The sequence below is a fragment of the Neomonachus schauinslandi genome, chromosome 6 (genome assembly GCF_002201575.2).
Source record: "Neomonachus schauinslandi chromosome 6, ASM220157v2, whole genome shotgun sequence".
NCBI lineage: Eukaryota > Metazoa > Chordata > Mammalia > Carnivora > Phocidae > Neomonachus > Neomonachus schauinslandi.
Genome location: NC_058408.1, coordinates 4,509,377 through 4,526,672, shown reverse-complemented (window position 1 = coordinate 4,526,672; position 17,296 = coordinate 4,509,377). Strand labels below are relative to the sequence as shown.

Here is a 17,296-nt window from a genome sequence, read left to right as displayed (position 1 = left end):
GGAGGGAGAGCTACCCAAGAAGATACAGTGATGAGCCGTAATGGGTCACACAGCAGACATCCTTGAAATCTGTTTTGTTTTCATTCTACTCTATCATATGTTGCTTTTTCACATGAAAATAAGATCTTCCCTCAAAGTCTTTGAGGAAAATTGATATCGCAGGAAAAATACATTACCCTGAATCCTGTGGCTTGGAGTCCCTCCTGGCACACTCGTTTGAGAAGTGGACCGAATACAACGCCCTTATGCCACAATTAAGGAAATAGCGGCCTGACGGGCTGAGACGTTGCTCGAGATCACTGCTGGTCAGTGGCCCAGCTGAGTCTCGCACCTAAGTCTCCTGCTTCCCCATCCGGCCCCCTTCCCAGCAGGTAACACTGCCTCTTAGTTCCTGGCAGGGTCTTAAAAGGTCCCGGTGGCCGATTCGCGCACGCTGTCTCCAGCACGCCGTCTCCAGAATGCTGCTCTCTGATGGGCCTGGCCTTGGGTTCCAGGGCTGATAGTGCTCAAAAGCCCTCCTTTTGTGTACAGGGCTTCCCCGACACATAGTACCGGGGTGCGGTGGGCAGTCACTGGCACAGAGCCAGCTGGCCCCACGACTGCCTGTTTCTGTCCATCTAGTCATTTTACGCACACGCCGCAGTGGTTGGTTGAGGACCACCTCCAAGCCTCACCCGAGTGGACTGGTTCACAGCGAGAGTGGGAGCCCCTCTGGTCCGGGAGGAAACTGATCCCATTTCCAAACCCCTAAATCAAAAGGCTCTTTTCCGGAGGGAAGAAGGGGGCGAACAGGAGGCTGGGGGGCTTAGGATGCCTCCACCGATGCAGACCCGTGGGCCTGGGGGTGTAGACGGAGGACAGGAGGGCAGAGTGTGAGAGGGAGTTCAAAGGTCAGCGCTGTGATTAGCCGGACAGCACGCTCTGCCTGCGTATCACCGTCTTCACAAAGCGGGATCCGGGAGGCTGAAGGACAATCCATTCAGACGTGGGGGAGTGAGCAGGCCACGAGGAAGGGGACAAGGACGGAGGGGGTAACGTGCGTTAGTGTCGGCCAGCACCAAGTACGAGGGGGGCGAGCAGGCAGCGCAGACGGAGGAAGAGGTGGGAAGACAGCTGGGGACAGAGTCCGAGAAGGAAATGGGGACAGGAGGGACATGCCACGCAAACCTAGGAGAGGGGACAAGGGGATAAAGCAAACACACAACAAGAGCATCACTGCCAGTCATGAGATGCTCTCCGGGCATCAGTGCTGGTGACATGTCCAGCCCGGCCGGCCCCGGCTAACCTCCCAGCAGGTCGAGGTGTCACCTTCTCTGGTGGCTGAGTGTGGAATTTGCTCAGTGAAGGCAAATTCACTGTAGTATTAGCCTGAAGCTCGAGGAGAAAGGACTTCGGAATCCAGCCAAAGGGTACTGATCTGGGCTCTGCTGCTGGTCAGTTGTGTGGCCCGGGCTCCCCGAACCCCGGGTTCGTCGGGAATTGTGAAGGCAGAAACTCTTCTATAGACTCATCCCGACGATGAAATGTGAAGTGCCGGGGGTGGGGTGGGGGGGGAGGCCCGCCCCCTCTGACTCCTCCCCTTTCCCTCAACCGAAGGTTAGGAAGAGGAAACCGTCTACAGCCAAAAAAGGAAAATCACCAGCTAGGGCCCCATGGGGGGAGGCAAGGCCCCGCCCCTCATCCCTGCAGGAGCCTAGGATGCCCCGCCCACACCCTACACTGTGACTGCTGCCCAGTCCCCCTCATCTGGGGACCCAACCTTTAAACACAGGAGGCTGGCCACAAAGCAGAGGTGTTGGGGGATGGGAGCACGTCACTGTTGTCCCAATTTGTCCTATGCTCCCAACACTTTAGCCAAAATGAACGGTTCCTGCTCCCTGGCTGGCTCTGGATTTTCTTCAGGCTTATAGCTTCTGCTCATACTGCTCCCTTCCCTTCCCTGGAAGCGCCTTCTCTCTGACCCCCCAGGTCCCCGTCTCCATGTGTCTCAGTCTTGCCTAACCTTCAGGCCCAGTCTCAATGCCACCTTTCTCTGTAAAGTCTTTCTCTTGAGTCAGACAGCCAGGTATGCAGCAACCCCTGGTTGTTTGTTACTGAACTTGTTTCCTGCTCTAAATGGGGATAATACCATTCTTATGGGGTTGCTCCCTGGAGCTAAACGTCACCTTTCCCTTTGCAGATTCCCCTAGGACCTCCAGGATACCTCGTCTAGGGTACTTGCCACTTCCTGCCTCTGTTACGGTTGCCTCCCTTACTGGCTTGGAAGGTCCTCCAGGCCAGAATCTACATCTAACTCAACGCCCCAACTCTAGGGTCTTATTTAGAATCTGGCACCCAGGAGATGCTAAAGAAAGTGTCATGTAAATGCGTGATCCCACAGCTGAAACTGCACAGATCTTCCTACGGTGGCAACATCACCACAGACCAGGACATCTCTGCTGGTTTGCACGTCTGTTAGTGTTGATAACTAGTTTGGGGGGTTTCCATGTGTTCAGGAAAAAGAGAAAACATGTAAAAAATCGAGAGAAGACACAAACAAGAAGGACGGTTGTGAAGGCCTCAGAGGAGAGGCTCTGGACCAGAGTGAAGTTCTGTCCGTGCAGGATGAGAGCCCCCACCCTGCGGGAGGTGCAGTCTGTTCCCAGTTCTCTCCCTTCTGCTCATTCATTCACTCCTGAAATACTTCTGGAGCACCTACTATGTGTCATACATTGTGCTAATCACATGTCAGGGCCATGAAAATGTATTATGCCTGAATCCTTAGTTCAGTAAGCGTATTTGTAGTAGAAGAGAGGTCACGTGCCAGATCAATGTCCCATAAAACATACAGATGGTGATGTGTGTGTGTGTGTGTAGACTCAGAAGAGGGAGGTGCTACTTAAGGCTGTGAGGATCAGAGGCTTCACGGAAGAGGGGTCATTTGAACCGGGCTCTGGAGGATATCTTGGGTATGTAGGGACAAGGAGAGAGGGGAGCCCAGGGAGGGAGAGGAGCACGAACGCATGGGTGCGTTCCGCAGGGAGCAGGGAGCAGTTGGTTTGCCAGAAGCTCACCATAGGACAGAAGAGGTGGGAAATAAGGCTGGAAGAGGTTTTGGAAGCAGATCAGGGAAGGCCATTTATGCCCGATCCTTGATCAATGGTGCAGCGACATTAGCGTGTTTTGAGCCGGGGAAGGTGCCAAGATGGTGACAGTGTAATGAAAAGTGGAGGGTTGGCAGATGGAGGACCTGAGAGGGACACTTCACGGAGTCCCATCACCTCCCCCCAGCCTCGGCTTCCTCAGTCAGGAAATAAGGATTCTCCTCTGAATACCTCGTAGGCGTTGAAACTGGATAAAGCCTCGTGGGGTCGTGACATGAGAAGAGTGGCGGTCGCAGTGTCGCAAGGATTTGAGGCGGGAAAGATCGGGCAGGAGCTGCGTGGAGGCTGGTGCGGTGATTCAGCCAAAAGGAGGAAAGGACCCGACGTCAGGCCAGGAGACTAAGGGAAGAGGCACAGCTCCCGGCATCAGATGGATGTTGACACGAGGAAGGAGAGTCTGGTGGCCCCGGGAGTGTGAGTGTGGTAACCCAGAGGCTGGTGGCGCCGTTAACTATTTAGGAAACCAGAGGGACAGCGGGGAGGAGGGAGGATTCGTTCACGTTCGAGAATGAAGGCAGTGAGAATCAGGACCCAGAGCTCCTTTCAGGCAAGTTGCTCTTTGCTCAGGGTGTCTTCCCTGCCCCTCCAGCCTGACAGGTTGGAGAAGATGCCTCTGCACGGCTCCTGGGAGGGGGTCGAAGCATCCTTTCCAGCCCCTTACCTGGCATGGTCCACCCCAATGCCCACAACCATTTACGAGCTCATTTTCTCTCTCTCCATCCTGCCGCTGACCCAGAGGAGAGCCGGGCTGATGCCCCAGGGACTTGATTTCTCCCGCCTTCGAAGGAAGTGTTTGTAACCGGCTGCCGCCGTAGTGGGGCCGCCTGGAGCCTGGCTCCCTCCCACGGCGCCGTGGCTCCCCCTGGAGGTCTCCAGAAGCGCGGCATCGCCGTCTCCCGAGCTCGGTCCAGATGGGCCTGCGGGCGTCCTTCCTGCACACTCAGGCTTTAGTAACTAACTGTCCCCGATACTGGGGAAACAGTGGAAGTCCCAGGCTGGGGCCTTAAGTGAAGGGCTCACAGGCGACACACAATGGTGAACACGCCATTGCAAAGCACTCTGATGTTCTAAAATAGGAATGTGTACAAGACCGGGCTTCATAAAGCCACGCTGGGGTGAGGCCAGGGAGACACAGGACACCTGCTATTTCTTGGATGGTCCGGGAAGCCTTCAAAGGGGGCAACTAACACTTGAGTTGCGTTCTGAAAGCTGAGCAGGAGGTCGGCGGGTAGGCACGGAGCAGTGTGAGAACAGGTCCAAAGGCAGGGAGGATGAAACAGCAGGCTCTGCAGAGCTGGGGTCCAGGGGGCGTGTAGAAAAGCGGCAGGAACAAAGCCAATGAGTAGGCAGAGACCAAACCATGAAGGGCCTTGAAGGCTGTGCTCAGAGGCTTGCAGCTTCTCCTAAAAGCAGTGGGGAGCCATGGATCAATTTAGTCACGAGAGTCCCAAGAGCAGCGTGTCCTTGCTCCAGCGCAGAGCTGTACGCCAGAAGGGCTCTGAAGACCCGTTCGACCTGGAGAATAAATGACTCGTGGGCCCTCGGGGGAAGCTAGGCCCGTCTACAGCCACGAAGCAGGAGGTGAGAGTGCTGTTTGTAGAGGACGCAGGCCGGACGCCCCTGTGGGCATGACCGGCCTTTGTTTCCGAGAAATAGTCATTCGTACAATTCTTAGAGCATGAAGCGGATGGTCTCTGTTTCTGTCTTTTCGCCACGCGGGGGCTGGTTGTGTCTTCAGCCACTGTCCCTGGTGTGGGGCTGGGGCGGTTTCGGGGGAAACAGCACCCTCCAGAGGGAGGCGTGTGTGTGTTCCAGGTGGGGCAGCGCGGCCGGTGTCCGGGGCTGGGGCTGCTCCCTTCCCGGGAGCCCGGCCAGCTTGGGGGCGGGGCGCAGCGGGTGGTGGATGGCTCCGACTCGGCCACCGTGGAGAACAAAGCTGCCTGGCTCTGGGAGGTGGCACACCAGCAGGTGCACAGCTGGAGGTGGCAATCACAACAAAGAGTTCTAGCCGGGAGCCCAAATCTCCAGGGCCACGAATCTGCAGCCCCGATGCGGGGCTCTGGAAGCTCCAGGCTCTGTCTTCTGTGGCTCGGCTGTGATCCCCCCTACAGGGCACCGCAAGGCACTTCCTGAGACCATGAGACCCATGGGGAGGAACCTGGGGGACCCAGAAGCAGTTGCTGTAATTCAAAAGTTCTGGGGGTGCCTGGCTGGCTCAGTCAGTGGAGCTTGCGATCCTTGATCTCAGGGTTGTGAATTCGGGCCCCACGCTAGGTGTGGAGCCTACTTAAAAGGAAAAGAAAAGAAAAGAAAAGGTTCTGGACCAGGAGCTGGAAGACCAGGTTCTGGTCCAACTCTACCACTAATCTGCTTGGGGCAAATCTCCGAACCTGATTCTAATGATGACTTTCGTACTTAGTTCATGGTGTGAGGGTCAAATTACATATTTTAAGAACTGCCATGTGATATATAATCATAGACTATCGTTTTGGGAATGATAAGCAAGCCTTCCCTTGGGCCCCAAGAGCTTCCATTCCTCAAGATATGTGGAATCTTTCCTCTGCACGAACAAAGCTGGGACTTTGATGACGGATCCCCGAATGTCACCACAGGAAGTGTGGAGTGGAGATGGCGCGGAGGGGGCAGGCATCCTGATCCTCCATGAGTGCGGGTGAAAGCTTACAGACAGTCCTTAACCTCCGTCCCAAGCTTTAGTTCCCTCTACAGAATCTTGGCAAAGTGCTTGTCCATCCTGCCCGTGAACCCCTCCAGGGACAGAGCACACTCTACCTTTGGAGAAGCTCTTTCCACATTTGGATGTCCCGATTGTTACATTGTTCTTTGTCATATCAATATGGAATCTTTCTTCCTGTGGTGTGAGCTCATTGGTCCTGGTGGTTCCTCTTAGATCTCAAAGAAAAAGTCCAAACCCTTGTTCACATGACAGCCCTTCAAACCAAATATTTGCATGCAGCCACTCGTATCCCTCAGAGCGTCTCTTCTCCCAACTAACTTCCCCATTTCCTTTAGCCGTTTCTTACATGATCTGGTTCTGAATCCTCTCATATCCTGATTGTCCTTTGAGACTCAAAACTGCAGGTACAGGATAAGCAGATCAGAGCAGAATCAACAACCTCCTTATTCTACATACTTTAATTTGCCTAAAGTAGCTTAAAATAGCATTGCTTTTTTGGCAACCAAAATGCATCACACCTTTCTGATCCAGAATTGCTCAGGTAATATTTGGACCCCAATACATACACACATACACAATAACTATCTTTTTTGTTAGAATTGCCTCACCCCTCTGACTCCTTTTGGATCCTAATTCTGCCCAGACCTTGTATTTGCAATCCATCCCTGCTTTGTGTCATCCACATAACTGATGGCCATGTGTCCTATAGTTTTGAATAAAATTAATGTTACGAACATTGAATAGGGTAAGGCCAAAGATAAAGCTCTCTGGTACATCACTAGAAAATAGATTCCAGGCTATCATGATCCACTCACGAATACCACTGATTTTTGTATGTTTTAGTCCCCCAAATCAGAGTAGCATTCTGTATGTTTTTCTTGGTCTTATCCCCAAGGACATAATGAGAGATCTTGTCAAAAACCTTGCATAGATACACTTTATCTATTGCATTTCTCTGACTTGTTTATCTAGTAACCTTGTCCTGGAAGGAAGTTAGTTTAGTTGATGTGACTTGTTCTTGGTAACCCCCATGCTGGGTCCTACCGATAACTGCCCTTCCCCCAAGCTGCCCAAGTACTCACATACAATCTTTTTTTCTTTTTTTTTTTTAAAGATTTATTTATTTGAGGGGCGCCTGGGTGGCTCAGTCGTTAAGCATCTGCCTTCAGCTCAGGGCATGATCCCAGGGTCCTGGGATCGAGCCCCACATCGGGCTCCCTGCTCAGCGGGGAGCCTGCTTCTCCTTCTCCCACTCCCCCTGCTTGTGTTCCCTTTCTCGCTGTGTCTCTCTCTGTCAAATAAATAAATAAAATCTTAAAAAAAAAGGATTTATTTATTTGAGAGAGAAAGAGAGACAGAGACAGAGAGAGAGGGGCAGAGGGGGAGGGAGAGAAAGAAGCTCAAGCAGACTCCCAGCTGAGCATGGAGTCCGATCTCATGACCCTGAGATCATGACTGACCTGAGCTGAAATCAAGTGTCAGACGTTTAAACGACTGAGCCACCACGTACTCACAGTCTTAATGCTCTATTCTAGAATCTTGCCTTGGGTCAATATCTACCTGTTTGTAGTTTGTGAAATGTATCTTGTTTTTCTTTTTGAAAATTAAAATTATGTTCACCCATCCACAACTTTGCAGCATTTTCTCTGTCCACTAATAGTTCCTCAGAATCTCTTAGAGGTTTCACATCTTTTCCAGTTTGAGGATCAAATGAGAAGGCATGCTAATCTGTAAACTTTAAAATGGTAAAGAGATGCAGGTGCTGTGCATGTTGTTGTTGTTGTTGTTTTTTTTAATATTATTGCTACTACAGAGTACTGAATGGGGCTTTACTTGGGCTCTAAATAATAATTCTTCAAACTTCAGAATTATAGAGCTTCTCCTTTGCTCCCAAGCAGCTAAGGGTTTTGGGAAGTGGATGGCATCCAGGTCTGGCTGAGTGGTCTCACTCAGACAAAAGTTCCAAGTGGGTGGAGGCTGGCAAAACGGGCTCCTGATTGCTTCTGAACATTCCGGGATTCTCATCCATTGGTGATCACCAGTCTAGTGCCTACTTGGGTGGGTGTTTGAATGGGCCCAAAGAGTTTCGTGTTCCAGGTGTCAGATCGTGGGGAAGATGGGGTAAGGGAGCAGTGTGAAGAATGATAAAATGCAGTGGTTCAGATTTTTTTGGAACAGAGAATGTGATGAGCCTCTTTGTTCTACAAGGACCAACCACCCGCCCCCTGCCCCCTGAGATCACCCTCCTTCTTCCCAGAAGGTCTGGCCACCAGATCCAGAGTCCAAGGGCTCCAGTGACTGAAATCCTTTCTCTGCTGGAAAAGTACAAGTTACTCCTTGGGCAGGAGTGATGGCACCTTGTAGGAAGCGAGCTGTCTCCTATTTCAGAGACTCGTCCCTCTTTCTTCTATCAGGACAAACAGCAATCCTGAATTTGAGCACGTGCAGACGTAAGTGCTAACTAATATACACGAACTCTCCTACTTCACTCGGTCAAGGTGACTTTGCCACGGCGACCTGGCAATTCCCCCAGTCCTTGGGGAAACGTTCCCGCACCGCCAGGAGGCCTCGGCGTGATGGTTCTCCTTCACCGTGGCTCAGCTGTTTTTGCTCGGGTCCTGTCTGTGCTCTTCCCATCCTCACCCCACCACCGGCCCAGACTGAGTTTCCCCCACGTGATGCAAATAGACGATGATAGTGATGGTGATGATAAAGGAATAATAGTAATCATAGTAAGACTTAGTGAAATGGTCTGGGGGCTCAGAGGGCATCTTGAAAGGTAGAAGGATGGGTGGTTTCTGCTGTTTCCTGAGCCAGATGAGTATCTTGGCATCACTAGTGAGTACTGACTTGGGGCTGGGGGAAAGGTGGTGAAATTAAGGGTTTGTGTGTTTTAAGCGGGGTTGGCCTGGAAAGATTTCAACAGGATAGTCTTTCTTGCTCTGCCATTCATGAGGGAGGGGAGGGATCCTATTTCAGAATAAGTGATCTTCCCAGAACTGGTTTTGCGGGGAATAGAGACCAGTAGAGCCCTCTCTTCTTGCCCCACCTTCAAAGAACTGTGAGCTTATGACTCTTTCTTTTCTGTGTCTCTCAAGAATTGCAAGTGTCAGACTGCATTGTGGTTATTTGCTCACTGAATGTGTCTCGCTCACTAGGCTGTGAATCCTTGGGGCGCAAGGATGATGTCATTTTTCTTGTTGACTCACCAGTGTCTTGCACAGCGCCTGGCATAGAGCAAGCGCTCATAAACATTGGCTAATGCTAAGAACAAGTCAGCGGCACCAAACGGGTGTGACTTCCTCCTTCGCATCGGGGGGTGGCTAGGCGTTGGCCGGATTTCTGCAATAACCTCCATTATGCTGTCTTGCTCCCTGCAGATGACGTCAGTCGCCAAGGTGTATTACAGTCAGACCACCCAGACGGAGAGCCGGCCCCTCGTGGGCCCGGTGGTCCGACGCCGCCGAGTGCTGACCAAGGATGGCCGCAGCAACGTGCGAATGGAGCACATCGCTGACAAGCGCTTCCTCTACCTCAAGGACCTGTGGACCACCTTCATCGACATGCAGTGGCGTTATAAGCTACTGCTCTTCTCGGCAACCTTTGCAGGCACCTGGTTCCTCTTTGGTGTGGTGTGGTATCTGGTCGCGGTGGCCCACGGGGACCTGCTGGAGCTGGGGCCCCCCGCCAACCACACCCCCTGTGTGGTCCAGGTGCACACGCTCACTGGGGCCTTCCTCTTCTCCCTTGAATCCCAGACCACCATTGGCTATGGCTTCCGCTACATCAGTGAGGAGTGCCCACTGGCCATCGTGCTCCTGATCGCCCAGCTGGTGCTCACCACCATCCTGGAGATCTTTATCACGGGCACCTTCCTGGCCAAGATCGCCCGGCCCAAGAAGCGGGCGGAGACCATCCGCTTCAGCCAGCACGCGGTCGTTGCTGCGCACGACGGGAAGCCCTGCCTCATGATCCGAGTTGCCAACATGCGTAAGAGCCTCCTCATTGGCTGCCAGGTGACAGGCAAACTGCTTCAGACCCACCAGACCAAAGAGGGCGAGAACATCCGGCTCAACCAGGTCAATGTGACTTTCCAAGTCGACACGGCCTCTGACAGCCCCTTCCTCATTCTACCCCTCACGTTCTACCATGTGGTGGATGAGACCAGTCCCCTGAAAGACCTCCCCCTCCGCAGCGGCGAGGGTGACTTCGAGCTGGTGCTGATCCTCAGCGGGACGGTGGAATCCACCAGTGCCACCTGCCAGGTGCGCACTTCCTACCTGCCGGAGGAGATCCTCTGGGGCTATGAGTTCACACCTGCCATCTCGCTGTCAGCCAGTGGCAAATACATAGCTGACTTCAGCCTTTTTGACCAAGTTGTGAAAGTGGCCCTTCCTAGTGGCCTCCGCGACAGCACTGTTCGCTACAGAGACCCCGAGAAGCTCAAGTTGGAGGAGTCCTTACGGGAGCAAGCTGAGAAGGAGGGCGCTGCCCTTAGCGTGCGCATCAGCAACGTCTGATGGCCTGGTGTCCCACCTCCCCATCCCTCTGGTCTCTCCTCTTTGGCATCCTGGGTGAGGGCTGTTACCCAGGCTTACTGGGGAGTCCCAGAAGCACCCATCCTCCACTCCCTCTGCTTCAACCTGGTGGCCTGTGGCTAGGCGAGGCCAACTGGAGTCCGAGCTTTCCTTCCGTCGTCCCCATCACCTCACCCCACTTCCACCTGATGCACAACTCCCTTACGCCAGGATGGGGGAAGGAGAGGGAAGATTAGGCTGAAGTGACTTCGAACGCCTCAGCCATGCTTGGAGACTCACATTAGGAGGACCACTGCCGTTGGTTGGATAGACTCCCCCCACCTCCCGCCACCACCACCACCACCACCAAGTTCGGTGACTCGAGGCTGGGGCCCCCACCCGCCTCTAATTTCCCACACAGCTAGTTCCCTAAGGCAAGACTCTGACAGTCCTTTTGGGGTCTGTGCCCTTAGAAATATGGGAATCTGGAATTCATTTATCCTGGGTTCTCTACCAACCCCTGTTGAAAGAAGTCCGAGTTTTTCATAGCGTGGTTCATTTCTGCTGGCAAATTCAGACTATAACCTAGAATCCTGGTCACCAGTTTTCCTCTTTCTATTTTCTCAAGTGGACCCTCTCTTCAGATACCCAGTTCTCTCATCGCTGCCTCTGCTCCCAGAGAATTGAGGCTGACCCAGGAAATCTGAAACAGTCACAACCACCACACCTGCACCCATTCTGGAATCCGAACTCCTCAGCGTGGAGTGACTAATGCAGAGCTTTTGTCCAAAACCTGACCCTATTCTGCACACAGTCCTGGGAGGATTCGTTTCCTGGTGACCTGTGGATGGGATGAGCCTTGCCAGTATGTTCCCAGGCCCCACAGAAAGGTCTGGAAATGATGTTCCAGATACTTACAGGGCCCAGAATCCCTAGGAAAGTGACATCAACCCTACCATGCAGGATGAGTAAATCCTCAGATTTCCAGACTGCCGAGTGGAGCCTCTGGGAATTGGGGGTGCTTTATTAGGGTTTGGGCCAGAGCAGAACTCTGTGGCCGGCAGACACAGGCTGTCACCCCTACCTGTGCCCCTCTGACGGTGCAGGCTATTTCATTAGTCAGTGCTGGGAGGGAAGGGGACCACGCCTCCTGGCCAAATAACCTGGGTCTCCCTTAGCCATTCCTGACACTTGGGATAAAGTGGGTGCCAGCCCCATCTCCACTCTCCTCTGCCACGAAGCCACCTTCAGGTGCGTTAAAGGGCACACTTTGGGAGATCAACTTCAGGCTGTTCCTTGTTCCCTGGTGGGGGCTGTGGGAGGGGCCAAGAAAGGCATACGGGCACCAGAACTTTCTCTAAAGCCCCAAATCCCAAGAGTGCCTCCTGGTCTCATTTAGGTACCAAGGAACTGTCCCCCTGCCCCCACAGTGGCTCGGTGTAGAGTCCGTGCATGAATCAAGTGGCGGGTTGTTCAGGTGGACTCGGTCGCTTGTTACAAGCTACACACTTACCCAGAATGTGTACGTGCGTCTGCGTGTGGAGCTTTACAGAGAAACTCTCATGGTTCTGAGGATGCACCCATGGTCACCACAAGATCCACATAAGATCCTCTTATGTGCCTCTTTCCTTGAACTTGGCTAACTACGACTTCAAAAGGAAGACCCTTCATTCTTCACTGACTGCAAACCCCACCAACACTCCCTAGCTCTCAAGAAAACAAGAACCAGAAAAACTTGAAAATCCGACACAGAACAGAAGCCAGTTTCTGGGCTCTCCACTTTATTCAACATGAGACTTACCTGATTTTTTCCCATGTGTAAAGGCCCAAAGTACTGGAGTGAGAGTGTGTGCGTGCGCGTGCGTACCTTCTTATCCATTAGCAAGCCATCCTCCACTAGCTTCTTCTGCGCACAGCTGCGTCCCTCCCGAGGGAAATCCTTTCTCCCTAGTCCCCTGCTGTCAACTCTAGGCCCCCAGACTCTGCTCAGATTCTCGCATAACAGAATGAGGACATTTTCCGACTTAACCTTTTTGATTCTCCTCCATGACCCCAGACTTTGCTCTAAGCTGCACTTTAAGTCATTCTGTCCTTTTAATACAGCCTGGCTGACCCTCCCTTAATCCTCTCCAGAGAACAGCGGCACCCCCCCCCCCCCCCCACAACCGGCTCTTTACACTATGGCCTCTTCCTCAGAGCTGAAATCCTTCTTCGGGCTCTCGGACAAGCTTGAAAATCAGCCAGGTCTGGTGAGAAATGGGCCCTGCAGACTTGGACTGTCAGGAGGGCGCTAGGCACCGATGTTAACGGGGAGATGCCAGACGGGCAAAACAACCGATGGGGGAGGGTACTCAGGGTGTGACGATGACAAAGGGTGCTGCTGAGGGACCCAGTGAAATCGATGAAACCCGAGTCTCCCTTGGACCAGCGGATGAGACGTAGGTGGAGGCTCGGGAAGTAGGACATGGTACATATGGAAGGTTGACCTAAGGAGAAAGAGACAGAGATAATATATATGTAGAGAGATGTATATAGATGTATATAGGACCAAATATACTGAATGTACAGAAAGGAGATGTTAGCGTGGGGGCAGGTATCTTGCTCTGGTTTTGGGGCAGGACTCCCCGGATTTCCAGACTTTTGACCAGTGATCCTGGTTTCAAGGTGGAAGCGAGATAGCTGAGGAGGCTTTCGGGTTTGATGACGGGAGAGGGAGGCGTGGAAGCTGCTCTTCCTAAGTGAGGAGACGCCCACTGAGGCTTCCGTTAATGCGGGCTGAGGCCCAGGAGGAGGGAGACAGGAGGAACGCAGGGGGCGGCCGCTGGGGCCACGGGCATCTAGAACCCACTTCCGCTGTGTGTTCCACCCCCGCGGTGTCCTGTCACTGTGGCACTTTTTTTTTTGGTTTTTAAAATAAAAGCACCTTCTGTGTCCTTTTCTTGAAGTACGCTGTATGTCTCCTTCCTCCACAGGGCTGGGGGCCATGGCAGCTCCAGCTCGCTGGGGGAAGGCTGTCCAACCAGGAGCTGAGTGCTTCGGTGTGTGGGGGGCACTGATGGGACGCCCCGACCCTAGCTTCCAAACTCCAGGACTGTAGAGGTGTGGGGCTCATGATGGGCCCAAGGCCGAGGCCCGGCCCTCTACATGGCTGCAAGCAGCCCAAATGCTCTCTGTGCCAGAAGAGTCCCAGGCCTGGCACTGGGTTTGTGGGGGGGGGGTGGGCATGGCAAACAGGAGGTGGGGGGTTATCAGCTGCCCCGGGGGAGGGTGCGGTTCCATGAGAGACTCCGGAAATCCTGACTCTGCTCCGCCTCGTTATCCACCACCCATCTCTGCCAGCTAATAAGACCATCCAAGAATTTCCCCATGAAGCCTGAGCAAAGAAGCCAGCTATAATGTTGCTACACGTCGGGGATACTGCCCCCTCCCCAAGGCTGCTACCCTGGTCCTCTCCCCTGCTGGTTAACCTAGTTTCTTTGTAACAGGTAACACGCCACCCTTGCTGTAGATAAACAGCTCGGTCATGGCTAGCTCGACCGAAGCACGAGTGCCCGGGGACAGCTTTTCCAGTCACCACATTAAAGACTAAACCAGGTCAAATTTACCTAGTAAAAAAAGACGTGAGCTTGTTTGGTTTATTTTACTTAATTTTAGTCTCTTCAGAATAAGCTGCTGAATAAAATAGACGAATCTCTGTTCTTTAGTGCAGCATCTTTTAGAAATAGAAGCCAATCCTAGTATTGGGGCCTGAACCCACAGGCCTACCTAAGAATGGAGGGTCGAGTGAGGCTGAGCTGGGAGGACTGAGCACATGGCCAGGCCCTCCCCCTTCACTGCCATCATCCACTCCCTCCCTCATTCCCGTAGCTCCATCATCAACCTTAGGATCCTTTAGCAAATACCTTCTCACACTGTTTTTAAAGGATTTAAAAAAAAAAAAAGTTAAAACTCAGAAATCTGAGTATTGGTTCAGCTCAATCCCGGAAAGTCAAGTTGCTCTGAATCCTGGGCTTCGTCCCTTTCAGCCAGTGATTCACGTGCCCAATTTCCCTTCCACGCTACTGTGTAGACACTCCTTATATATCTTCGAGCCTCTATGAGCCTATTTGTTTCATTGTTGGGCACTTTGCCCCAACATTCAAAGAAATGGATTTTTCTTCTACTCTTATCCATCGCTTACCTGAAAAAGATCTGTTGTCAATATCTAGTCCTGAACCCTCTCTGACAAGAGGTAACACATCCCAGAGTCACTGACTCCTGTTCCCCAGAAATGGAAGGACAGAGGGAGGAGGGGGGAGAAAACGGGGTTTATCATCATCATCAACAGATACTTATCTAACATGTTTAGGAAACACTAGTTTAGGGATGGGTCATAAGACATACGAGATACAGGATATATGAATTATACAGTCCCTTATACTTTGAAGAAACTTGCAAACTTTTGAGGAAAACAAGGTATATTACAAGTCGCACACACTAAGGGCCAGATATACCATCAACGACGTGTTCTAAGAGTGAGACGCCCGTGGAAATTCCTCACGGGGACAGGCACTAGGCAAGGGAAGGTATCGATCTATGAGATCTAGTTAGAACACATTTGACCTAAGATTCAAGAAAAAATCAGCAAATACTGAGTTCCTATTATGTGGAAGGTACCACTCAACTAAGAAAGGAGGAGGATACGATGCACACCATAAGGGCTTTGCACCTGCTATTCTTCTGTGGAACTCCTTACCGCTTGCCGACCCCAGCCTTGCTCACTCTTACTACGCTCATCTCAGACCAAAACGCTGTTAAAAGCTATGGTTGCACCGCATACCCATCATTCATAGCACTTACCAGAGCAGCAACTGTACTTGTGAATTTACTGGACTAATGTCTGTCTCACTCGCTAGACTCTAAGTGCCACGTGAATGGGACTCATGTCAGCATTCGGTCACCAGCAGAGCCTGGCACTTCGCCCGGGACCTGCATGTATGTTGCTCAATAAATGTAGCAGAAGCAAGGGAAGAGGGAGGGAAGAAATAGGTCTCAAGTTCACACAGCTAGTACACAGTGCAGCTCGTATATTTGTTAAATACCCATAAAAGATTTAGGTATCATATTTCATAAGGCATGACATAATTGTCAAAAAAAAGAGAACAGACAAAAAGCTCCACTGTTTTGCAGGGGGAGAGATAATTTCCACTCGTTAAGGTCTAGGGAGAGTTTCGAGGAGTTGAGGTTAGAGTCCAGCATCAAAGGACAAATAGTATTTAGGTAAGTGAAGAGAAACAGGATTCTCTGTAGGTGGTACGAGGAAAAGTACTGTAGGAAGAAAGCACAGGCATATTATGTAAAGGATGGGTTATAAACCTAGAAGAGAGGGCTTTATAAAGGTGAATAGACTGAAAAGGCAGTGTCATGGAGGGACTGAATATCGGGCTAAATGGTCTATTACTTTTTTTCAATAGGCAGTGGGAGCCATTGAAGATATTTGAGGAAGGAAAGACTCTAATTAAAGTACTGTTTATGAGTATCAACCTAGCAGGAGAATTGAGAGACAGGAGACACTAAACCAGTTATGAGACTTTCAAAAGCTTGGGGGAAAGGTAATTGCCAGAGATCCTAGAGTAGTGGAGGTGGTCGGTACATATTATTAAATGGAGCTGTTGAAGGTCTGGACTGAGGTACAGGACACTGAGCATGAAAAGAATTAGGAACAGATTCCAAAGAAATTACAAAGCAGGAAATATAAGCAAGATCTATAAAAAACAAAACAAGGACAGTGATTGAATCAGCTGGTACTCCAGCAGAAAACAGAGGGTATACTCAAAGAGCTAATATGGATAGGATTTAATGGAGGGATTATTTACAAAGGTGTAGGCAGGGCTAATAAGGCAACAAGGGATGGTGAAGCACCCAGGGCCTCCCCACAGCAGGAAAGCCTTTACCAGTCTTAAACCTGGCGGGATGGTGACTGGAAACTGGTGAGAATTGTAGCCAAGGGAGGGGGCTGTGGCTCCAGTGGCCTTAGGCAGCAAGACTCAGCCACTGCCAAAGATCTGCTAGCGTCTCCCACTGGCTTATTTTCATGGGGAGCCAGACGGCAGGGAAGACGGGGTGATGCTGCCCAGAACAGGGCAAAAAAGATGGAGAATAGATCTGGAAAGCTAAAGAGAGCAAAACAGTACAGTGACCAAGCTCAAGGCCCTGGCTAAGGATGCTGGGGACAAGCTACGCACGTGTGTAGCTGGACGTACCAGGGCAGAAGCCTGGAGGCAGCCAGTGAAAGGGGTAATCGGAAGGACTGGACGTAATAGCTCAAGAGGTAATGAACCGCTGAGCATCTGAAAAAACTGGAGCTCTTTTGGAAGAGGTAAGAAATAGAATCCCTGAGCCCAGTGCACAAGGCTCAGTACGGGCTCCTTAAAGCCTGGAATACTTCTGTCCCACCTAGAAACTGGAAGGGAAGTCGGACCTCCCTGTCCAAGTTATTTTCCTGGACCCCAGTCCCTTCTTCAGTCCCACAACTACTATCTGTATCTCACGCCTTTGACTTCAGTGACCCCAGTGGAGTTTCGTTTCATTAACTGTTTCTTGTTTCCTTACCTGCTCAATTTGGTGCCTCCCACCTATTTAATGGGTAAGCTCTATAGGGTCCAATGGGTTGAGGCCGTTCTGCCACACTACCTAAACCAACGCCACCAGAGGAGCCGTTACTTAGTTAATCCTCTGACACGGACCTTCCATATCCTCTACTCTCTGGGACTAAGCCTCACTTAGCTATCACTGGCAGAGAGAATGATCAGAGCTAGAGTCACAGTGAGAGCAAATATCTGAAAGATTGAGACGAGACCAAAGGAGAGGAGGCAGAGAAGGAAATAAAAATTCATCATCAACATTTTATTTACAGGTTAGCCACATAGTAGTTAGAAAGAGAATTGCTTTTGTGTTCTAGC

The 17,296-nt window shown here is 51.5% G+C and overlaps 1 protein-coding gene across 1 annotated transcript; it reads left to right on the top strand.

The window, feature by feature from the left end:
* The first annotated feature begins 9,218 nt into the window (after positions 1-9,218).
* KCNJ10 (potassium inwardly rectifying channel subfamily J member 10) lies at positions 9,219-10,358 on the top strand. Its single transcript, XM_021681916.1, has one exon. The coding sequence runs from the start codon at positions 9,219-9,221 to the stop codon at positions 10,356-10,358; it is 1,140 nt and encodes a 379-aa protein (XP_021537591.1).
* The last annotated feature ends 6,938 nt before the right edge of the window (positions 10,359-17,296 follow it).